This window comes from Carya illinoinensis, chromosome 1 (assembly GCF_018687715.1).
Source record: "Carya illinoinensis cultivar Pawnee chromosome 1, C.illinoinensisPawnee_v1, whole genome shotgun sequence".
In the NCBI taxonomy this organism is placed as follows: domain Eukaryota; kingdom Viridiplantae; phylum Streptophyta; class Magnoliopsida; order Fagales; family Juglandaceae; genus Carya; species Carya illinoinensis.
This window is the reverse complement of record NC_056752.1, coordinates 40,251,125-40,273,933: the sequence shown is the minus strand read 5'-3', so window position 1 is coordinate 40,273,933 and position 22,809 is coordinate 40,251,125. Positions and strand designations below refer to the sequence as shown.

The 22,809-nt window shown below is 36.4% G+C and overlaps 2 protein-coding genes and 1 non-coding gene across 4 annotated transcripts; all 3 read right to left on the bottom strand.

Moving 5' to 3' along the window:
- Positions 1–199: 199 nt before the first annotated feature.
- Positions 200–15,702, bottom strand: LOC122318813 (isoleucine--tRNA ligase, chloroplastic/mitochondrial). 2 transcript variants are annotated; one of them, XM_043136456.1, is made up of 22 exons: positions 15,491–15,701; positions 14,312–14,510; positions 14,031–14,185; positions 13,855–13,956; positions 12,926–12,995; positions 12,336–12,448; positions 12,067–12,135; positions 10,342–10,449; positions 9,877–10,027; positions 9,064–9,295; positions 8,585–8,871; positions 8,350–8,486; positions 7,621–7,768; positions 7,281–7,412; positions 6,362–6,490; positions 5,715–5,842; positions 5,433–5,597; positions 5,035–5,160; positions 3,248–3,321; positions 1,848–2,097; positions 1,205–1,384; positions 200–686 (listed from the first exon to the last, which is right to left on the bottom strand). In XM_043136456.1, exons 1-22 carry the CDS (start codon positions 15,593–15,595, stop codon positions 444–446), a joined length of 3,303 nt encoding a protein of 1,100 aa, XP_042992390.1. In that variant the 5' UTR covers positions 15,596–15,701; the 3' UTR covers positions 200–443. The 2 variants fall into 2 exon arrangements, 1 of the variants encoding a protein (XP_042992390.1); XR_006244911.1 differs by lacking the exon at positions 200–686 and having other exon boundaries at positions 1,218–1,384; positions 1,848–2,059; positions 15,491–15,702.
- Positions 15,703–16,390: 688 nt separating this feature from the next.
- Positions 16,391–20,647, bottom strand: LOC122318807 (translocase of chloroplast 159, chloroplastic). Its single transcript, XM_043136450.1, has 2 exons — positions 18,900–20,647; positions 16,391–18,812 (listed from the first exon to the last, which is right to left on the bottom strand). The coding sequence occupies exons 1-2, from the start codon at positions 20,338–20,340 to the stop codon at positions 16,699–16,701; spliced, it is 3,555 nt and encodes a 1,184-aa protein (XP_042992384.1). The 5' UTR covers positions 20,341–20,647; the 3' UTR covers positions 16,391–16,698.
- A 1,056-nt stretch (positions 20,648–21,703) lies between these two features.
- On the bottom strand, positions 21,704–21,899 carry LOC122294186. Its single transcript, XR_006237549.1, has one exon. It is a non-coding gene; the product is annotated as a U2 spliceosomal RNA (small nuclear RNA).
- Between the last annotated feature and the right edge of the window lie 910 nt (positions 21,900–22,809).

The following is a 22,809-nucleotide window of genomic DNA, read 5'->3' as shown; positions in this document are numbered from 1 at the left end:
ATCATCCATAATGGATTCTTCGTCTCTTTCTGAAGTTTGTGAAGGGCCTAGATCTGCTCAACGAAATTTTGGGGATTCAAGTGTGGCCCTTTGAAGGGTCTTATTTGTTGTACAATGGCTCAAAAGAGTATATTTATTTAGGATTTTGATTCTTCTTACGCATTGCATAGGTCGACTAATCCAAATGATAGATATGGAATTTGAATAATTGAACCTTTTTTATTTGTCTAATGGGTGATATAATGTCATTATCATGTCTTGAAATGCATGAATCCTTATGAATAAGTGTTAAAGTGCTTCAGAAGCTCCATACGCAATCAAAATTTTGAATACTGGCTGAACGAATTAAATAAATAAATCTATAGGCGAGACTGAATTATTAGCCAGCTCTAATTTTTGAATTGGCCAGATCAAATACAGTGTTTCTGCAACTCTTCAAAATATCAGCTCGTCACTGCTACAGCTGAAAGTGGTTGAACGCCAACAACATTATAACAGCGGCTACAAAGGGTGGGGTGCTCTGGAAAAGAACCAACTTGAGGTGAAAAATTCCAGCATCTTTCACATTTTGAGCCCTCGGCACGAGAAACGCCAATCCAAACCTTGCTCTGCCCTTGAATGAGACACTCTCCTTTGAATGGTATGTGAGAAATAAGCTCATCCTCTAAGGAGGGAAGAACCTCTGCCTGCATATTGCAGGTAAGAACAAAATATTATATTCTCAAGTGCTTCAAGCAACTAAATACAATACAACACATTCCTACTTCTCGGTGGTGTTAGGTCTTTTTAATGATGGAGTTCATGAGTTTCAAGTACTAATTTTAAGCCCAAGAAGCACAGTCAATCAATTAAAGGTGTATCGTGCTACAACAAAGATAAACTACAGACATCCGAGCTGTCCTTTACTCAGGTGTTAGTTCAGCCAGAGGATTCAAATCTCAGCAGGGAGATAATATCCAGGGAGATGATATTTAGTAGTCTGAGGCAGCCCCATGGGGTAAATTTTCAAAGTACTTGTTCTCCATACAGGAGTGCTGAACTACCATGTTAGACACAATTACCAGTATGTATGCCCTTTGCATAAGCGCTTTTATTTGGTGGGATAAAAGAGGTGCTTGTTGCATCAATTCAGTCTGTTCCCCACTAAATAGAGTTGATGGGGTATAACCGGTATATGCAGAAGCAACACCAAAACTCAACATACCTGAGATGTTATGAATATGCGCTGCAATGTGTCTGCATCGTCTTTTGCTGAACACATCTCACACAATCTCGATGCCAGGCTAGCATCAGAAGCCTGGAGATAAACTTTTGCATCTAAACTGGAACCAATCAATTTCTCGGTACGAGCAACTTCCAGGACTCTATTCACCTCAGTTCTCAGCTGGTCAAATTTCTAATATTAGATTGCTGAAAGATATCATAGCATTACCACTTCACTAGTTTTTACGAAATAAACCCCCAGCATTGCTTTTCTGAAAAGGAAATATTACTGTTGGAAAGTGTTTACCCAGCATGGCTAATGTGATATCAGAGACCACATAAATTCAAGCTCCATATAATTGTCAGATTGCATTAAAAGTGTCTTGGGCATGTAAAAGAAAACATTTTACGAACTGTTCTTTTTTCAAAACAATTATCAGGCGGTTATTTATGAGCTAAAAAACTTCCTAGATGTCTTTCAAAATCTGCAAGAAAAGCTGTTCAGTTGTTTCCTGGCAACAATGCAAGAAAAGCTGGTTTAAAGTCACTTTAAGATTTTATTTTAAAGTGATATAACCTACATTCAGAATACAAAAACCCTCAATTATGTCAGTTTATCATTATTAATTGAAAACAGTAATTACCTCGAGAACTTTTGCCCAGAAGTCAATTTCTTTGGTAGGAAAAGCAAGCCATGTTTCATTCGGGGTTGGCCATCTTGATTCAAAAACAAATTCAGCAACAGAACCATCTTCCATGTTATACTGAAAGGGAAGGTTTTGCCATACATCCTCCGCCAAATGGGGCAATATGGGAGCAAGTACTCTCACAATGGAAAGCAGATGTGCTGCAAGAACTGTTTGACAACTTCTTCTAGTAAAACTTGCAGTGCCCCTAAATTTACCAACTTAGGATGAGAGAGGGAGAAGGAGAGAGATTTTCACATGCCAACATCAAAAATTTATATTTTGAAAATTAAGTATTGCATATCAAGTGTTGAATGCATGAGCAGGACTCTTGTACAAGGATAGAAAAAGAAGAAATTTGATGTGCAAACTCAGACAATTGAGGCGCAAGTATCAAATGTATAAAGCATCAATCCCCTAAGATTGCTGTATTTTACTTGGTTATAGTTTAGTCAGACAATTCAACAGGATTAGGTTTAATAAATCTACAAAATTTGCACTAGTGCAAAGAAACTTGTTCAGATCATGTGTATCTGCATGTTCATAGGGAGCACAGCACCAAAAGCGAGTCTGCTTGGAACTTCTTGAAAGGACATTTCCAGTTTCTAGAGGTTCAATAATTGTTAGAAGAAAAAGAATCTAACAGAGCTCTCTCCTACCAAGTAAAGCAAAGACTTTGGGACAATTTATCTCGATGCTGGAGTAAAACAGTGAAGTTTTTGCACGTGATAAAGGAGAAATTGTGCCAATACAACATGTGGTGTCGGACCAAATAATAAGCAAGATTCATTGCAAGATGATCAATCGTCTCACTCCATAAGGCAATATGAAAAAAGCAGTGTTATTCTCCAGAATTTTGAGTTTTTCATATAAGAATTTTGAGTTTTAATATTAAATATTAAAATATTATATTTTAATATTATTATTATTTTGAGATTTGAAAAAGTAGGGAAAAAGTTGAATTGTTTATTATATTTTGTATGGGGATTTGGGAAAGTTGTAATGATGAGATGAGAATTTTGTGTTTGAGATGAGAATTTTGGATGGCCAAACAGTAGTGTCTGAAACTATTTTGGGGAATAATACATCAGGTCAAACTATAGTGCAATGGCTCCAAGATGAGAGCTTTCTGAAATCTGTGATATACATATTTTATTTTAATTTATTCTTTTAAGAAAGAGGCTTTGACATCCATATCGGGTAAATAAGAATGGCATTGTATTAGTTTTCAATTCCACACATGTTGACTTTCTAGATTCAGTATCAGCAGAAAAAATGCCATATCATGCCTGACTTTATATTTTTTTGATCTGTAAATCATGCGTCATCTTACATTATGAAGAATAGCAAAGACTTACCCAACATAAAGCCGATCTTTTGCCACATCAAAATAGAAATTTGATAGGTCAACAATGACAAACCGTTGCATGATCTGAAAATTAAAAAACAAACACATTTTATGTGGAATTCCAGATAATAAGTAAATCATACAGTATATAGAGGAGTTTTATACTAAAATAAGGGAAGTAGACATGAAAGATCGAACTTAAGTATCAACTATCAGTGAAAACTAAAAATCCTCTAATGGACTTTTCTGATGTCTTACAAATTGAACCTGCCTATTATGGTTTCTAAAATCAAGCAGGATAAAATTTGCAGTCTGCCTCTCTATTAAGAGGAGTTGATCCCTGCCATACTTGCTGCATTCTTTTCTTCAACAAGTTATGTTATATACTCTATAAATGTACCATCAAAATGCTGCTTTTGCACTTGGTTGGTCACTTATCTTAAATGAAAATGCAGTTTTGTAAGGGTTAATTTCAGCTATCTACTCTACACTATAAGGCTATTTTATTTTTAACATCCTAATTCAAGATTACTTTGTAACATCTACCCCACTGTTCAAATTAGTATACATCCAAGGGCAGGTCGGGCATACTAATCTTAAACTGGAAACTCCCTTTCAAGTAAATCAGGATGTTAATTACTTTTTTTACAAGTACATTTGGATGTTGATTGCAAAAATTTAAAGCTTAAGGGACAAATTGCGATTTAGACTGGAAAGCTACAACCCAAAAATTTTCGGCAAAACTAGAAGAAATATAAATAAAAAGTGAAAACTTTGTAACCCCCTGTGCTTTGGCCAGGTTCAGATCTGCCACTTGTATATTTTCTTTAGGAATTACACCCCATGCTATGACAAATTTTGGATTCGAACCCTTCCATTAGAAATTTTGTCCACTCTACTTAACGAAAAACACATGGCAACCTGTGGAACTGCCACATGATTTTTTTTTTCTTAATAAAAAAAAATGAAATTAAAATGAGGAAAAAGAGAGAGAGAGAGAGAGAGAGAGAGAGACGGGGCTGGGATGGTTCCCATTCAAACCAGCAAGTAGCAGCCGCCGCCACCAGGTGACCATGGCCTTGGCCACCATGGGGTGGCCAAATTCAGCTCAAGCCACCAAGTTAACAAGCGTCTATACAGTCAAATCAATTTTTGATGGAATGGAAAGACACACAGGGCAACTGGATTCAGTCACCCCTGGTGGCCCAGGGTGGCTAGACCTCAACCACCCCGTGGGGTCCAGAGACATGGCCACCACCACTTGGTGGTCCATCAAGGAGGAAAGACCTCCCCTCCCAGCCATGGTCTTTTTTCTTCTCTGTTCCACGTAGCAGCTCGTGAGCCTACCACATGTTTTCCGTTAACTAGGGTGGACAGAATTTCTATTGGAGGGGCCAGATCCAAAATTTGTCATAGCATAGGGTATTATTCCTAAAAACACAATGAGTGAATCTCAACCTGACCAAAACATTTTTTTGATCAGTCTCAAGCTGATCAAAATTTTCATAAAAAAATGCCTTCCCTGCTTTCAAATGGCAAATGAATTTATTTTCTTCTTTTCCTTCGCTTAAATTAGGATCATTGTGGAGCATTGTAAAACCATATGTATACATCGAAATTTTGTACTCCTGAGCTGTGACTTGGATAATTGAACAACTTTAAGAAATAACTCCATATGTGAATGCTACCCACCTCAAAAAGCATGAAATCCAAAATCCAAGCAGTAATTTTTTTTTGAGAAAACAATCCAAGCAGTAACTTAAATCAAATAAATCAACAACATAGGAGAATATGTACCTGGAATATTTTAAAGAACTGATATTTTTCATAGCTCTCCTTAATGTTCATTTGAAAATTTTCAAGCTGAAATAGCGCGTGCCGATCAATGATAGGAAGATTGTGGTATGAAACAGCATAATCAGCCTGGCAATAACATGGCTTGAGATTAAAAAATGATCGACATTTACGCTACCAATTAAAGAGCAAGACAAATTACTAATAAAAAATCAAGACAAATTAACTTGAGCATATAATACATCACAAATTAACTTGATAGAAAGAACATCAGGGCCAAAGTTTTTTTTTTCCCTCAGAGAGCATATCATAAATAGTGAAAGGCTTTAGAAATGTGGTAACAAAATTTTTTTTAGTGAAAGGATGAACTCGAAAGCTCTGATTGTCCAGGTTGGTCATACTCTCCAGTCATGCAGATTCGCCAAAAGGTATCTCAATGTTCCACGCAGCTTCCTATAAATATCAGACATTTGACGGAGGACTTGAGGGCCGATCATAGCATCACCTGTATAATCAATACTAGAAACCCAAAGTCGCAAGACATCAGCTCCATAACTAGGTGCTTCCTGCCAATAGAAAGAAAACCATGAAACATCTAAATGCCCTCGCACGTTGGCTCAAGAAATCAAGGAAAGGGATCATGTTGGACTAATGCATTTGATTTGAATCTATAAATCTCTCACCTTTGGGTTTTTTCCTCCTTCAATCACAGTATGTGGATCCACAACATTACCCAAAGATTTGCTCATCTTTAAACCTTTCTCATCCAGTACAAACCCATGCGTTATGACACTGGTGTATGGAGCCCTTCCTGTAGATTGGTGACAGCATCATATTGTCTCTTAGCTTAAAAGACAACAAGCGGAAGGGTCATTTGAACTCACAATATAATCTAATTGTACTTCCATAGCAATAAATAATCATTCAGTGTTTGTCATTGTGCAACAAAATCACATCAATTAACCTTGTGGTTCTTTGAAAGTATGATACAAGCATTTGGCATTAAGCCAAAAATTGCACTGTTTTGGGCATAAGAACCAAACTTATAAAAGTGAAAAAGTTAAGAATCTTACAAATTTTATTCTCTTAGAAGAAGCATAGAATTTTAAATCAGAAATAAGTTTCTTAGAATCATATCAGGAAATGCTTTCTGGATAGGATAGCAATTGATCAGGAATTCATTACTAAGGTTAAGACAACAATGCACATAAAATTTTAATTTTTGAGATTAAGAATTCTAAGTTCTTATACAATGCAGGCAGAATGAAAGGATGTTCTGTTTTAAACAAAAATCACATAACATTTTGAAAACCATTCAGTTGCTCATTACCTTTTGTGGCAACACTTGTTAACAGGGAACTTTGGAACCACCCACGATGCTGATCAGTACCTTCAAGGTACAAGTCTGCAGGAAAACGAAGCCCATCTTTTTTACCCAAGGCTGCAGCCCAAGAAGAGCCTGAAAGATTAACAAAACAGCAAAGAAAAACCAGAGCCCTTGTAAAGCAACATTTGAGAAAAAAATCATGGAGCATTTTCAAACAGAATAAAGATTTTGTTTGCTAGACTGCACGCTTTCTATATTGTACATCATTGGTGTAGTTTTCCATGGTGAGGTCCATGAGGATCTTCCCTAAGGAGACTGTAGGGTTTATACTAAGCCAGTTTTTCAACCAACAATGAGATCTTTCATAACACTAGGTTTAATCCTGTAGGGACCATATATTACGATATTTCCTGCTCACAAGATTCCATATAATTTAAAAGTAATAAGTTCTAATCAAAATTTTTAAGTGGAAGGTGCTTACTGCATACTCGTTATTGATGTAAATGAAGAAAAGTGACTCCAATACTATGAAACTTATCAAAAACATATTGTCAAATTAAGAAACGGTAAATTCTCCATAATTGAACATTACACTTTCCAAATAAACGCAAATCCAGCAGAAACCAACCTCAAAATAGGCAAATGAACTTTGCCTATTTGTTACAATAAACTAGCCTCTGGCTTAGCAAGAAGCATTTAAAAACTACCCAATATGGATCAATTAACTTTACCTATCCAGTACAACCTCAGATCTTACTAACAAGGACCAGAGAGATATTAATGTATTATGTGAGATACTATTGAATTTAAAATCATCTTATATAGATAAGTAAGGCCAAATATACTTTTTCATTGAGATCAAAAATAAAAAGGAAACAAACAAAAGGTTTCAGATATTTTTTACACTTTCATATTATGATACCTGAGTCAAACCAGACATCCATAGTGTCAGTCCCCTTTTCATAATCTGACGCTTTTTCCCGATATTTTTCAGGAAGAAGATCCTCTACCTTCATGTACCACCATGCATCACTACCTTTTTGGGCTATTATAGCTGCCATAAAAATGATAAACACAGCAGTAAATTCGTTAGTGGGACATGAACCTTAAATAGGTCTAACATATTGAGGTCAGCTAAATTCGTACATTGATGCAGAAATATTATTAATTGATTCTTTGACTCTAAAGAGAATAACACTTAAGAATGCAAAGATTATTTAATAAAGAATAAAGAAAGCAATCAATGTTCTAAGAGCTCTTACTCTTGATGTGGTTAATAGTCTCTTCATTCATAAGAGGTTCCTTTGACTGAATATGATAAAAGACTGGAATGGGCACTCCCCATGTCCTCTGTCGTGATATACACCAGTCAGACCGGCTAGAAGTCATTGCAGAAATTCTGTTTTCTGACTGAACAATTGTCATGCATGCACACAAGACACCATTGGTAAGATAAATCATACCATTTGCGAATGCAAAAGATGCAAGTATATCCAAACACATACAACTGCAATTTAAAGCCCCAACTTAAAACCTTATTCCAGCACTGCCTAAGTCAATAAAGGAGTTAAAATTGTTAAAACTCCACAGAAATCATTCAATTAATCCTTAAAGAAACAGGAAAAAAAAACATGCAACATTCAAGGTCACAGTTGCTCCAAATGCCATGGAATAAACCAATATTCATTTGACAGCAGAGAAACAGTTCTCTGTCTAAGTCATGTACTATATGACAAAGAAATTAACATTTTTGAGCGTCAAATTAATTAATAAAAACTTAAAAAAGTTACTATCATGCAATGAAAAGACAAACATGAATTGGAATAACATCATCTTGTAGAAGATCAGGATACAGATGGCAAAACATGAATTAGATAAGAACAAGGCTTGATCTAGCATTGGAAACAATATACCGTATGATCCCTATAATCAGAGTAATAGAAAAAGACAGACAGTCAAGCTTAGAATGGCTCTTACTATAACACCATTACCTGAGGGGGAATCCATTTTACATCACCAATTGCACTCATAGCAGCCTGGCGAAATCCTTCAACTGATGCAAACCACTGCTCTGTTGCCCTAAATATTGTAGGCTTCTTTGTTCGCCAGTCATAAGGATACTTGTGCTCTGCAGAAGGTAATTAATGTGCTATTTAATTAATACAATGATAGTTCCACTGTCAGGTGAAAACAGTGATGAGTTTCCCTCGATGTTTGGCAACATACCATATGATTCTTCCATAATAATTGACAAACGTTCATCCAAGTATTTCGCAACGGCAACATTACCATCACCAAGTACATCAAGCCCACTAAACCGTCCAGCTTCTTCAGTAAACTTTCCATCATCATCTACGGGAGAAAGTACAGGCAGTCCATACTTCAGGCCAGTCACATAATCCTCCTGACCATGTCCAGGAGCAGTATGGACCAGTCCAGTTCCTGCTTCCGTTGTAATATAATCTCCTCCAACAACTACCGGACATTCTCTGTTATCTATTGGATGGATATACCTGAAGCCAAAATTGAAACCATATCTCAGGAGATATATTGTACTTTATATTTACCCAGACAATGTAGTTTAGTAACACAAAATACAAAACAAGTTAATGTGTGCAATAGGCTATTTTGTTTTGATAAATGAACAAATGTACTAAGAAAATATTGGGATCTTTCAATTTTATAGTTCCCAATTTCATTCAAACCTGCAGTTCTCGAGATCTGAACCTAATAGTGTTTTCTTAATGACAAGTTTCATTCCCCATTTTGCTTCTAATGGCAGCACAAGATCTGATGCAACAATAAGAAAAGGCTTCTTTGATTCCTTAAGAAGACTCCCAAGCCTTTGTTTTTTGTTTCCAGCAGAAACAGAAACATCTTCTGAATGTGACTGTAGTTCAACTATGGCATATTGAAGCTTGGCATTCACTGCAACCGCTGATCATAGGATAACAGGGAAAAAGTCAGTGCATATCCTGTTGCAGAGGTCCATACAATGAAATGTTGCAAGAGAAGGATAAATGTCAAGGTGGCATAAGTTAACCAGATGAGGGTAGCATCTAAACATATGATTATAGAGTTGATATAACTTCTGCATTAGACAGGAGAAAGATGGAGAAGGCATCCACAGATAAACATTCAGCAGCATTATATAGACAGAGAAGAACAAACATGATAAAAAAACATGACAAGTGTCTCACTCGTATACATCCTGTGTAATTGGGTTGTACCTTTTGCACTTTTTAATAAAAATTTCACACTACGAAAGAAAATAAACATTTTATACTATGGCATGCGTATTTCTCATGCTGCTAACCTTCTGATATGACCAACAGGGAATAAGTTTAAGTCGTTGGATTTGGACGCAAATATTAGATATTACAACCAGAAGACACTCAAAACTTTTTTTTCATTGAATGTCATGGTGGTAGCTTCAAATATATCATATACTAATTCTCACCAGCATTACTAAAATTTCAACTAACAATAGGCCAAATGCAAGATGATGGCAAACTCACCAGCATTGGCCGGAATAGTCCAGGGAGTTGTAGTCCATATTGCCAAGCACAAATTGGGGAAAAACTCTTTTAATAAGCCACTTGAAGTTAGAGGTGCATCCACTATTCTGAAAATGGCATATATGCTTCTAGAAACATGCCCTTCAGGATACTGCATATAAATTACTAGTGGATTAATACTTAAAAAAAAAATTATTTGTAAATTAACATATAGGAATCATTTAAGTCTTGCAATATAGAGCACGGGGCCCACTATTATAAGCTTCAAGTCATAGATCAGGCAAATGGTAACAACATGGACCAATGAAAAAAATGTGATTTGAAGTTACTGAATGGTTGTAGAGAATGTCAACCGAACAAAACCAAAACTTAATGTAAACTTTATAATATTCCATTTTTTACAAACCTGATAGTGATATATGTTCCCAATGAGGTTTTTCAAAAGTAAAAAAGACATTAAAATACCTCCAACTCCGCCTCTGCAAGAGCAGTTCGCGATGAGGGGCTCCAGTGAACTGGTTTCCTGCCTCTGTAGATATACCCATGAATGGCCATCTGGCCAAACACTTCAATCTAACAGATGAAACAGCATAGAAGGAAGAATTCTTAGTGACTAAGCACAAATATGGTCAACATAATTAAAAAAAGTGCAACTAACATGAAACAGACAGGCTTCTTCTTTTTTTTTTTTTTTTTTTTGGGGGGGGGGGGGGGGGGGGGGGGGGGTGCTTGTAACCACTGTCATCCATCTCCTTAATAGTGCTAACGCATGGATGCACCACCTGCACTTAGCTTTAATCTTACACTAATTTGTGGACTTATAGATGTATGTCTAGCCATTTAGATATCCTCCAAGTTAATGTCAGCAACAATCACCACATAAAAAGTAACACAACTATACTGACTGTGAAGGCAGCTTTATTACTATTATTATTATTATTTTTTTATAAGTCTGAAGACAGCTTTCTATTCTGAATAAAGATGAGTAACTTAGTTAAGGAATAGATGCATGGTTTGTGCCAAGTGCCAATTATGTATATTACTGATAAATCTCTATAAGACTTTAAAAAAAAAAAAAAATTCTCTATAAGCAGCCATGGTCATATCATAGATGGTTTACTGTAATAATAATTTGTAAACTCCACTGTGGAAACAGGACTTTGAAAGATTTGTATCCTTTGCTCTTCCAGTTGGCAAGGGCCAAGGATGTCTCAGTAGCAGAAGTTATGGAGATATCGGAGGGACGACTTCTTTGGAATATTAATTTTAGTAGGATGGCACAGGACTGGGAAATAAACAGCTTCGCAGATTTTTATAGCCTCATATACTCCATTAGACCTAACAGGCAACAAGAGGATGCTCTGTGATGGATCCCAGCAAGCAAAGGTATCTTTTCTGTGCGATCATTCTATAAGGCCCTCACTCAAGAGTCTAATACTCAGTTTCCTTGGAGAAAGATATGGAGTCACAAGGCACCTCCCAAAGTGTCTTTCTTTGTTTAGACTACCTCTTTAGGTAAGATACTTACTACCGACAATTTGAGGAAAATGAGGATTATTATTGCAGACTGGTGTTACATGTACAAAGGAGCAGGAGAGTTGGTAGATCACCTCCTATTGCATTGTGATATAGCAAGGATTCTCTAGAATGAGGTATTCGCTCGACTAGATATGGCCTAGGTTATGCCAAAAACTGTAGAGGCAGTTTTGGCTAGATGGGTAAACTTGAGAGGTCGGCAACCTATTAAAGCTATTTGGAAGATGATCCCTCTTTGCATTATGTGGTACTTGTGACAGGAGCGCAATGAACAAGCGTTCAAAGATCAGGAGAGATCGTTGGAGGAGCTCAAAGTTTTATTTTTTAGAACTCTCTGTAGTTAGGCTATTGCTGTGGACTTTAATGGCATAGCCCTTCATGATTTTCTCGTCTCTAATGTGCCTACCTAGTTTGGACATCAGAGTTGTAATACTAGCTTTTGCCATCCGTTTTGATCAATAGAGTTTGTTTATTTATCAAAAAATAATAATAATAATTTGTACATGAAGAGACAGAACATAAGGAAAAAGCCCCTCTCCTTTGTAGTCATAAAGGGCTTCTCCAGAAAGTATGGAAAGAGGCATTCAATGGGTGCCTAAAGTTAATTCAGTTGAAAGCAACATAAAATCAAAATGAGAAAAGCGAACCGGCTACCTGGCCAGCTTCATATTCTGGATCAAGAGTTAGATAGGGATTATTCCAGTCTGCCCATACTCCAAACCGCTGCAAACATCAATAATAGAATTGAAGTTCAAGTATATCCCTAGTAGAGGGTCCCCATCTAATTGAACTAAATATTGCCAACAATCAATTAAAATAGTTCTTAAAGATCGGTGACATCCTCTAGCAAAGCAATCACTTTCACATGACAATGTGAACCAAAATACAAGCAAGGAAGTGAGGGACAATGAAGTTGGTATGACCTTAAACGATGCCATCTGTTTTTGAACGGTTTGTTTGGCAAATTTGGCGGCCTTTGCTCTCAACTTTAATGGTGTGAGATCTTTTCGGGCATCTTGATCCAGTGACTGTAGAACTGAAAGACTTGAAAGTGACAGTAAAATTCTCAGGTTGTTTCACACTTTAAACTGAAAAAACGTTAGTGTTAGGTTTTTCTTTACCCCAAATGAAAGCTCACCCATGTTTGGTGTTCTGTTCCTAGACATACACAAGCTAAAGCCACTTTTCGGAGCAACCACAGTCAAAGTTTACAGCTCAATAGAATTTCAAGGGTCAAAGTTTTTATACAGTTTGTTTGCAACCTTTAAGTTGCACAATCGACTACAAACCAATAAAATAATATCTTAAGGTATTAATAATAACATTCTCAACTGAAACTGAAATTTTAATGGGAAAAGAAAAAGATAACTGATGAGATTCAAAGGCATGGGTTCTGACATAGTGACATGTTGCAGCCTTATCTCAAACTAACAAACCAACCATACCAAATTGAGGAAGTCCCAAGCTGATGACATCATGCCGAAACTAACAAAATCAGCAATCGTAAACTTGCCTTTCAACTCAATAGGTAGCCCATGACAATCCCAGCCAGGCACATAATGAGCTTTGTAGTTTTGAAGGAGCTGCTCAAAGAAGAAGAATAAAATGAGAAGAATGAACTTAAGTTTATTTTCTTAACACATATAGCTTCGCAGTTTTATAAAAACAAAACTAAATCCACGAGCTTAATGTGCCAAATAATGGTCATTTTGTCCTGTTTCTAAGGAGCATTCAATGCTGCTGTAACACTGGTATGAACAAAAAATATAAAAACAAACAAGAACTCTCATCGTAGAGGAAAAAAAAAAAAAATTCTAACTTAAAAATCGTAATATTTGGTTTCTAATAATGAATGAGCATATGTAGGCCTAGATTGATATCTTATAGGACAAAAGCAATGAACAAAGTTCATAATTTCCTATTTTCTCAAGCTGTTACAAGGATGCTGATGATGGCGAAGGAAACCCATGTATATACAATTAATGTGTTTCATAAGATTTAGAGAGAGCAAAAATAACATCATGAAGTATCGTGCAACAACAAAGCCAAAATGACTAAACTACACTCCTGCATAACTACATATATTAAACTCTTGAATCATCAAGGGGAGAGAGAGAGAGAGAGAGAGAGAGAGAGAGAGAGAGAGAGAGAGAGAAGAGGGGAGAGAACATTGGGAAACTTGAGTTTCCCATCCCATTTTCCCTTCTTAAACCTTTTTTTGTGAGACGGACGGAGGCGGAAGAGTTTGTTTCTTTCTATACCATTTCAACTTACACCTAGTAGGACCAGAAACCAAAAAAAAAAAAAAAACAGTGCAAGTGCATTACAGCAGAAAATGCATGTTTCGAGTTTCAATGTGCTTGTTGAGAATTAATATCATCAAATTGAATGTCAAATAGATTTACCAGAAACATTTTGGATGTTCAAATCAAGGAGATGTACCTTGTAACGGTTGATTATATCTTTCAAAATCTTATTTAGAGCATGCCCCATGTGAAGATCGCCATTTGCATATGGAGGACCATCATGCAGAATAAATTTTTCCTGTTCAGAGTAATTAAAATTCAGCTAATACATCCAATGAACTACACGAACCCTAGGAAGACTGCAAAACTCACCCCATTATTTCTATCCATAATTCTCTTGTACACCTGCCTGTCAACCCATATTTTCTGAATTTCAGGCTCCCTGACCAACGAATTTGCTCTCATGCCAAATGTTGTCTTCGGAAGATCAACTGTGTGTTTGTATTTTCCATCTTCCTGTTTTGCCCCTAAATACTCAAGCACACCAAAAATCTAGAAAATGAAGTTGCTTGTTTGTCCTTCAGAAGAAGATTAATAGTATTATACCAAGAAACTCCTTATAGAAGAAAGTAATCATATCAATACATTATCACCTTCAGATGCTTTCTTTGCTGCCATAACCGGTCCTCGAGATCTCCTCTTCGAGGAAGAACAGAATTCACCACTGGAACAAGTATGATGGCGTGTAACATTTAAGAGAGACAAGACTTTGACCGAAGTGCTTCCTCTGAAATTAGATAAGCCAACAGAAGTGGTTTTCCTAAGAGATGTGCAAGTGCTTCGTGATAAAACCTGAACATATACAACAGAGGTAATCAGCTGCAACTTAATTCACGCTATATTAGATGGATTTAACTGTAATAGACCAAAAATTCAGTCATTGGTTAATTAAATTACATAAGCTTGTTAATAAATTTTTGATAAGTAAGCTTATTAATAAATAGTTCCTGTTTTTTATTACGTTTGTAGTTTATTTTATTCAAGCATAGGTGTTCCAAAGCAATACGCAAAAAAGGTTCCAGATAAGAAATTAAGACCTATTTGCCATCATTTTAAATGAATTGCATGCATTGTAAAGAACAGAATTAAGTTTTCTTATATATATAGGACTGACATCGAGAGTTGTACTGAACAGGACATAACGTCCTTTCAATGAAACAACCGATTTAAGATCAACAATTTGATAGCAAACCAAAAAGAAAATAAGAGGTAAAATTCTGAAGCTCTAACAAAAGTGAATTCCATTCAAGTCTTTCTATAACATTTTGTCGAGCGATTAGAGCGCAACAAGCAACGTCCAATTACGCCATTCCAATAGCGTGAAAAACGATTTGAATGCCTTTGAAAGGTGATGCAAATTCACCTAACATTCTATAAATACCAAATCTTAGCTCAAGTCGCGGCATTGCCAAGTTCATCCGCCATTTCACAACAAGCGCACCACTTTCACAAATTACTGACGTTCTCGATGTGTGAAAATGCAAGCATAGCCGCATTTTGAGTTCAAAAGCTCTTAACTCCTCGTCTCCTCCGTTTGCTGGCCGAGAAACCGTACAGACAAATAAAACATAACGCATAGCTATCTCAACAGCAACCACTCGAATTTTAACCTTTTTACTAGCCATCCAAATGTCACTCCTAGTTCCCCCCGAAACAATACTAGCAAACCCAAAGTAAAGCAACTCGACGCCTGACGCGAACTACGAACTGTGCAAAAGGCTCAGAGAAAGCTAATAATAAGAGGCGAGAGACGGTGCGCGAATATATATTACCATATACGGAGAGGTTTGCATCAAAGACATGGTGGCTTCCCCGTGTTTCAGTGCAGAGGAGTTTGTGGCGAAGGATTTGAAGAGGGACATGTTGGCTTCGTTCATTTGTGAGCGAGCTTCTCCACTCGCAGACACACTTAACAGATAAAAGATAACATGGTTACGAACCAAAAACGAAAACCGAATGGGAATACTTCCATTTCACTCTCCATTTAAATCATACTATAACTTCGTTTTCAGTATTTCGTTTATAAATTAGTCAATGGTAACGAATAATTCAATTAAAAAATAAATTAATATCGAATACTTAATAGATCATTTTAAAATATGCATGCCATAATTATATTATTAAAAATTCAATTGCAACTTAATAATTAATTATGATATAAAAAATTAATTAATATACAACTCTTTTACAACTACATATTAAATAATCAATATCAAATACCAAAACTCTTAAATATCAAATATTTAAGAATATAGGTAAATAATAGTAAAATATTTGAATTAAGATGTTTTATTGAATTTTTAAGAATGAGAGAGAAAAAAAATTAATAAGAATATTATAAAGTTAAAAATTATTTGAATATAATATTTTTAATATAATTTTTATTTTAAAATTTAAAAAGAGTTGTATTACTTTTGTGTTTTATTTAGAAGTTAAAAAAATTATAACGATTAAATAAAATAGTTAAAGATTTGACATTATATTATTTTTTATGTTTTGTTTAGAAGTTTGAAAAAATTTTAATAATTTTAAAAAAAAGGTTAAAATTTTGAAATTGAAAAATATTTTATATTTAAGTCATGTTTAGAAAAAAAAAATTTGAAAATACCTGATATACCTTGTAACATATACAAGGCCTAAGCGAATGTTTTCATGGCTTCATACGCCTAAAGTGATTGAAGAATATCTTTATTCCATTCAAAGAAGTAACAATAAATAGCGATTCAAATTTTACATGAATACATCATCATAACTAAGGCTATGTTTGAATTTAAGATGAGATCGTGAGAACATACGTAACTAAACTAAGAAACAATCCAAAGACCTAAGTGGGTTTCTTGTCTCTAATGTTACACTTCATAACACGTGCCAAAATAAGCTAAAAGAACTGCATACCGAAACGTTAGCATGAAGGGTAATGGCTTGGTTTATTATGAGCGCTCGCCCCATTCGAAAAATCAACAATTGAGGAAAAGAACACCTAGACATCCTCTGAATTTTTCAAATCAAACCTAGGACAGATGTGCCTAAAGATGAAGCCTGCAATCGTTGGAAGGATGCTAAAGAGTACAATTTGGAGTTGCTCGGAGCTGCTTGTCCTGAAAGTGATCTGCCCACTTCGTTTTTCATTCAAACCAACATGAATAGCCATTTTAGAACTCCGTCCGATTGAGAATTCAGACCGTAGATTGGCCATGAGAGACATGTCACCCATCACTTGCACCAGAGAAAGACCAAATGTGGAGTGGTCAACACACGTTGTTTTACCTCGAGATCTGACGACTCCAATACTTCCTGCCAAAACCAAGCGCTTTCCAACAGCGATTTGATCCTCAATTTTGAGTCTAGCCGCCACATTTTCAACCGTCGCCCCAGCAATTGTTTTGTATCTTTCACGCATAACAACATCATAACCAAGATCATGGTCCCAGTAGTGAGTGCCTGGAATTGATCTCACATGAAGCTGAGATGCGGGCTCCAAACAATGATATCTAAATGTGGGATAATCTACATCAAAGGAAGGTGAGAGGGTCACGTCAGGTAAAGGGGGAGCTGGCACATCCACTGGACTTTCATCCTCCTGTTTGTCATCTTCCTCCACATAAGCGTAATTTTTGCCACCATCTTTGCGTTTCTTCTTTATCTCCCTCGACCTTTTCAACTGCTTCTTTTGAAAGAGTTTTACCAGATAATCATACTCCTCCAAGTAAGCTTTTCTTTGCTTCTTGCTGAGCTCAGCAACCTGAGATTTCCTCAGAGGCATGAATGGTGGAAGCTGGTCATACTCATTTTCTTCCTCGGAGGCCAATAAATTCACCAACTTGATATCTGAGTACATTTCGTCCCCTCCTAGATCACCAGAGAGTTTTGGATGAGCATATGGCTGCAAAAGGGAAGCCAACAAGTATGTTGGAGATGGGATTGATATAGGATTTGCTTCAGATAAGATCTTTATCGAGTAGAACATCAATAATAAATTTGGTCTCCAAATAAGTCCATTAGGAAGCACACTTTGTCCAGACCTGTTCTCTTGACATGGTGGATGGTTCTCAACTAGGCATACGGGATGTATGCGACCTGGATTCATTGGACCCAGATCACCAACTGCCTGATTGATGGATTGCTGAATAGCCTTGGATTGTTCAAAAACAAATTTATCATAGTCTAGGGGCAACCCAGATTGTCCATCTGAGGAAGCAGAAGCAGCGTGAGTTAGAGTGACAACAGCATTTAGCCATATTGATGAACCAAGAGAGAGAGTAATTGACTTCAACAAAGGAAAATCAATAAGATCTCCAATCTGGCTGGTGTCCAAACGATCAACATAGAGGACAATGTCTGGAGGGAATTTCCTCAAAAATTTCTTGATCGATGCTAATATTTTTAAATTAATAGATTGTTCCCTTGAAGAAGACCTAAGACCTGGTGTGTCAAGCAATCTTATCCTGACACCATCTATTGTTCCGACTATCTCTTTCACAGTTGTTGTGGCAGGTTCAAATGCACCAACTATAGCCTTTTCCTCATCAAAAATGGAATTAATGGTTGCACTTTTCCCCACACCACATTTGCCCATAACCATAATATTTAACGAGAAGTCTAAATCATCTTTACCCTCTGCTTCAAGTTGCATAGCCAGCCTCTTTGCTGCTGATTCGAGACTAGATATTTGACTAGAGTGCCTCCCTGTATCCAGGGCCAACCTGTATAGAACTCTTGAAACTCGGGAATCTTCAAGAGAAATGCCAAGCCTCTGTACTAGCCTCAAGAATTTCACTCTTATCAGTTGTATTTTCTCTTTCTTCTTCATTTCTTCTTCACTGAGGTTGTCCTCAAAATCATCTCTGGATCTAAGGTCTGAATAAAAAAAATTGGGGCGATTCAATCTTGAGGAAGGTCTCATAGAATGGAATGAGGAACCTAAACCAGTGGGACGCTCCTCTGAGTTAGCAACAGTTACTACTTTCAGAAAAGCCTCTAATTCTGCATAATCAAATAATTGCTTGCATTCACCATCCCAATCTCCACCTACTTCCTTGTCTGAGTCAATGCCAATCTGTCCACCAACTCTCTGTGAATGATCCCGAGAACCCTCTGCATCAAAAAGTAAGGAGGAATTTTGCCTCTTCTCATATTCATGCATCAAACTCTTGACTATTTCAAAGCTTCCCAAAATCAAACCTTGAGGATCTTCGACAGACAGTGAACCTTCATTCCCTTCTGCTGCTCCTTGTATTGTGCATGCATCAAAATTTGCTTCATCTTTGTTAGATCGTTTTACATTATTGGCCACACTGGAACTCATTGGCATGGATGAATGAGAATCACCGAACTCATTTCCCTTGGGTGCATCGCTAAGTTCAACTTGGGTACAAGTTATGAAATCACTGAAAGTCGACCCCAGGAGACTAGGTTTTATGGTCTTAGCAAAACCATTTGTTGCAGCACTCTGCTTCTCGAGCCAAGTGAGACTACCATTCCCATCAAATAAATCCAAATCAATACATTCTTCAGTATCTGAACTAACAACATCAGTTTCATTAACCGTAATAAAAGTTTCGTCCCTCGCTTCAGTGGCCTCATCAGCATCTGCCAATGGTTCTCTTTGGGTTGACGATTTCATGGTTACAGCACCATTCTCACTATATTCCACGGTCTCTCGTTGCCCTTCATTCATTCCCAATTCAATCCCTTCCTTGTCTACTCCTTTTTCTTCGCCAGAATGCACAACATCCCCATTGAACTTCTGACTTTCCTCCATTTCACATTCCCCAATTGCTATCAAAGACTCAACAACATTAGACATCTCGGCAACATCAGGACCCATGTCTTGAATCACCTCGGCCCATACAGAATCCTCACCAGACTCCTTCAATGCCCTCTCTTCTCTCACACCCAAAATTCCAAATTGGGCTCCAACTAATTCATCTGACACCTCAGCTTCCACAACCTTGATGCTTATTGCAGGCTCATATTGTTTAACAATTAAAGAATCCCTCCACTCCACTAACTCATCCTCGTCAACACCTAATGCCTTGACTGTAGGAGCACCACCAATCTTCCCCAACACATCAATACCCGGAACCCTCACTGTACCTGAAAACTCACTATGTTCATCATCTGCACTCACCATTTCCTCCTCCTCATCATCGTCCACAGACAACCGGGCTTTGGGCATGACCCGGTTCAAGTTCAGATTATCCACCAAAATTGGTTCAACAACAGGGCCATATTCACGCACAACATCACCGTTCTCGTCCTCATTCTCAATAGAATTCCCCAAGCTTTTCCTATCTGGGTCTGCCACAAAAGGTCTGGAAAGTTCGAAACTTTCACTGTCTATGGCTTCCTCATCTGGGTCCGCCACCCATGGCCTCTCCGACGCCATCTCGAACTCCTCCCCAATCAGAAAGGCTTCATCCGACTCACACCCGTTGTAATCACCATCACCACTACTAGTGGTACTGGAAGTTTTGTCACCAATAGATTCAGAATCAGAATCAATTGTAGGAGGAGCTCGGATAGGGAGAGAACCTGTCGACGCGGACGATGAACTGGAAAGCTCGCGCTTACGTGGGTTAGCTTTTGTTGTGAAAAGAGGGACGTAAGCCTTTGCATACATGGCTTTTGAGTTCGAGTACGCTACTCCTCGAAACCAAGAAAAAACACAGAAGACAAAGCAAAAATGTTCCAAGACCCTTGTTTTTTCAACTTCCCCATTTTAGTAACTTGTGGTTTTGTTGAAGAGAGAGAGAAAAAATCCAAAGCAACAATGTTAACAGTTGTTCATATTGCTCAATGCTTTGTCTTTATAAAAGGAATTTCCCTTTTTCTGAGTTATTACAAGTTTGTGTGTCGGTGTAGGGTTACAAGACAGGTTGGACTGTTCAGCTGGGGTTTGAGTTTGGTGAAAGAGGGCAAGGAGAGAGCCACGCATGAGCGTCGTGGACCATCGTGGTTCAGGCTATAAGCCAAAACTAACTTTGTAACTCATCACCACAAACTAAGTACTATATTTATTTTATTTAATTCTTTCTAAATTAATTAAATTTTTTTAATCATTATTCATATATTACGTATTTAATAAAAATAAATCAATAATATTATATATAATATAAAGATGGCGAGTAAAATTTTTAAACCTATAATTCGTTCCTACCAAAAACCTTCTTGTTGTACTCAGCTGATTTTGAAAATAGTTTAGCTGATTTTGAAAATAGTTTTACTACATACAAGCGTAGTTGCGCACTAATTTGTGTATCAATACTGATTTATTCATACTTAAAATTTAAATTAATACTGTTTTTAATAAAATCTACTTTTTGACCAATCACATCATATTAGTACACAGATTAATGAACAATTATGCTTACAACTATATTTTTTCTTTTGAAAAAGGTCAAAAAAAAATAATTGTGGGACTGCAGAGTGCAGATTTATCTCCTTTTCTTGGCTGAGAAAAAATTCCTTTATAGTTCTTTCAAGCGATCAATAATCGGTGTAGTCTGCAAAGATAAGGGTATGCAGTCTTTTTATTTAATAATAATTGTTATTCCCAAACAATTAATCGGTGTAGCAGTTCGCTGGTAAATGAATTAGGAAAAATTTATTTGTCATCCTCACACTTCACACATCATATTTATTTTAATTTTTTTTTTTTATAATAAATATATAGTGTGTGGATGATAAATCAAATAATTTAATTAGTTTAATAAGAATAAAAAAAATAAAAAATAATATTTTAATATATAAAATATGTGATGTAAGATGATGTATAATATTTCTCAATGAATTAACTGATTAAATTTGAACCTAATATGGATAGGGACTCACTAATCGTAAAATCTCTCGATAAATAAATCTTTGAACCAGAAGCGTTACAGGAATTTGATGGTACATAATCCATTGATCACAAGTCCAAAACTCATGGGTGGAATTACTAACCAGAAAAGTGGGCACATCGAGAATCGTTCAACTTGAATTGGGTGGGGTGCGCCGGGCCCGTGCAGTAGTGCAACGCATGGGCGACGCTCGAAGGCCCCAGCAGCAAGCTGCTGTAGCGGGCCTTCCCCCTAAAAAAATTAATTTAATATCGTGTGGTCCATTGGACCACGTATCAGATATTAAACTGATAAGAACAGATACTACACTTGATCTTAGCCAAAAGGCCGAGAAAGGTATGAATTGTTTAGCTGCGCCTCTCTCAATTTATAGCTGCATGTTCGGCCTCGGCTCTCCTTATTCGCCCAGTGTGGGACTCCAAGTTTCTAAGCTTCCATGGTTAGAATAAACGCGTGCCAGGTGGCCCGCTTCTTTATGAGTAATTTTCGTTTAGCATGGTTCGGCTGCCTTGTATTGGCTTTGCGCTTCTAAACATTAATAATTACCCTATTGAAAATGGTTATGTCATTATTTTTAGGAAAAGAGTAAAGACCAGAAAAATTCAATTCTGCAAAATAGGAAATAACTTAGTGCATGTTTGATATTGTAATGAAAAATATAACTTATAACTTTAAGATTTATAATTTTTAACTTTTAACTTAAATAACAAGCTTTATTATTAAAAATTCATTTTATTGTTTGGTAACCATATCTCTAAAATATTTTTAAAATTAGTTATATTAATTTTTTTAAAATATATGGAATTTTTCAATAAAAACTTCAATTTGGTGCCTTTTTAAAAAGTAAATTTTTAATTTTTTTAAGTGATTAAAGTATTTTTTATAAATTTATTAAATATATTTTTTTTCTTTAAAAGAGCTTTTAAATAAGTAAAAGTACTTTTTATTTTTTCAAATTCAATTTCAAACAAGTTCTTAATTAATTTTTTAAAAGTAGTCGGGATATCATGAAGGTGTATCCACTGAGGCATTGTGTAGAACAGGAAGGTTGCTAACCTTTGTTTTTTTTTTTTTTTTTTAAAGAAATATGATGCCGTCAAGAAGGCTTCCGAATCTGGAAAAATGATTTATCCAAAGCTTTGCATCACTCCAACAATTTAATAGATTTTAAAGGACACGTGGCAGACTACTTACTGGCAAGATTGCAGACTACCCGTTATCCAACCCTACCAGGCAATGGTTAGAGCATT

Excerpts from the sequence above, each read along its gene's own strand:
- LOC122318813 (XM_043136456.1), bottom strand. The coding sequence starts at position 15,595 with ATGAACGAAGCCAACATGTCCCTCTTCAAATCCTTCGCCACAAACTCC. Across the intron at positions 9,296-9,876 it reads GACTATTCCGGCCAATGCTG|CGGTTGCAGTGAATGCCAAG; the intron begins GTGAGTTTGCCA and ends TCCTATGATCAG. Across the intron at positions 5,598-5,714 it reads AAGGAGGAAAAAACCCAAAG|GAAGCACCTAGTTATGGAGC; the intron begins GTGAGAGATTTA and ends TTCTATTGGCAG.
- LOC122318807 (XM_043136450.1), bottom strand. The coding sequence starts at position 20,340 with ATGTATGCAAAGGCTTACGTCCCTCTTTTCACAACAAAAGCTAACCCA. Across the intron at positions 18,813-18,899 it reads GTCTGTCGAAGATCCTCAAG|AGGGTTCTCGGGATCATTCA; the intron begins GTTTGATTTTGG and ends TTTTTGATGCAG.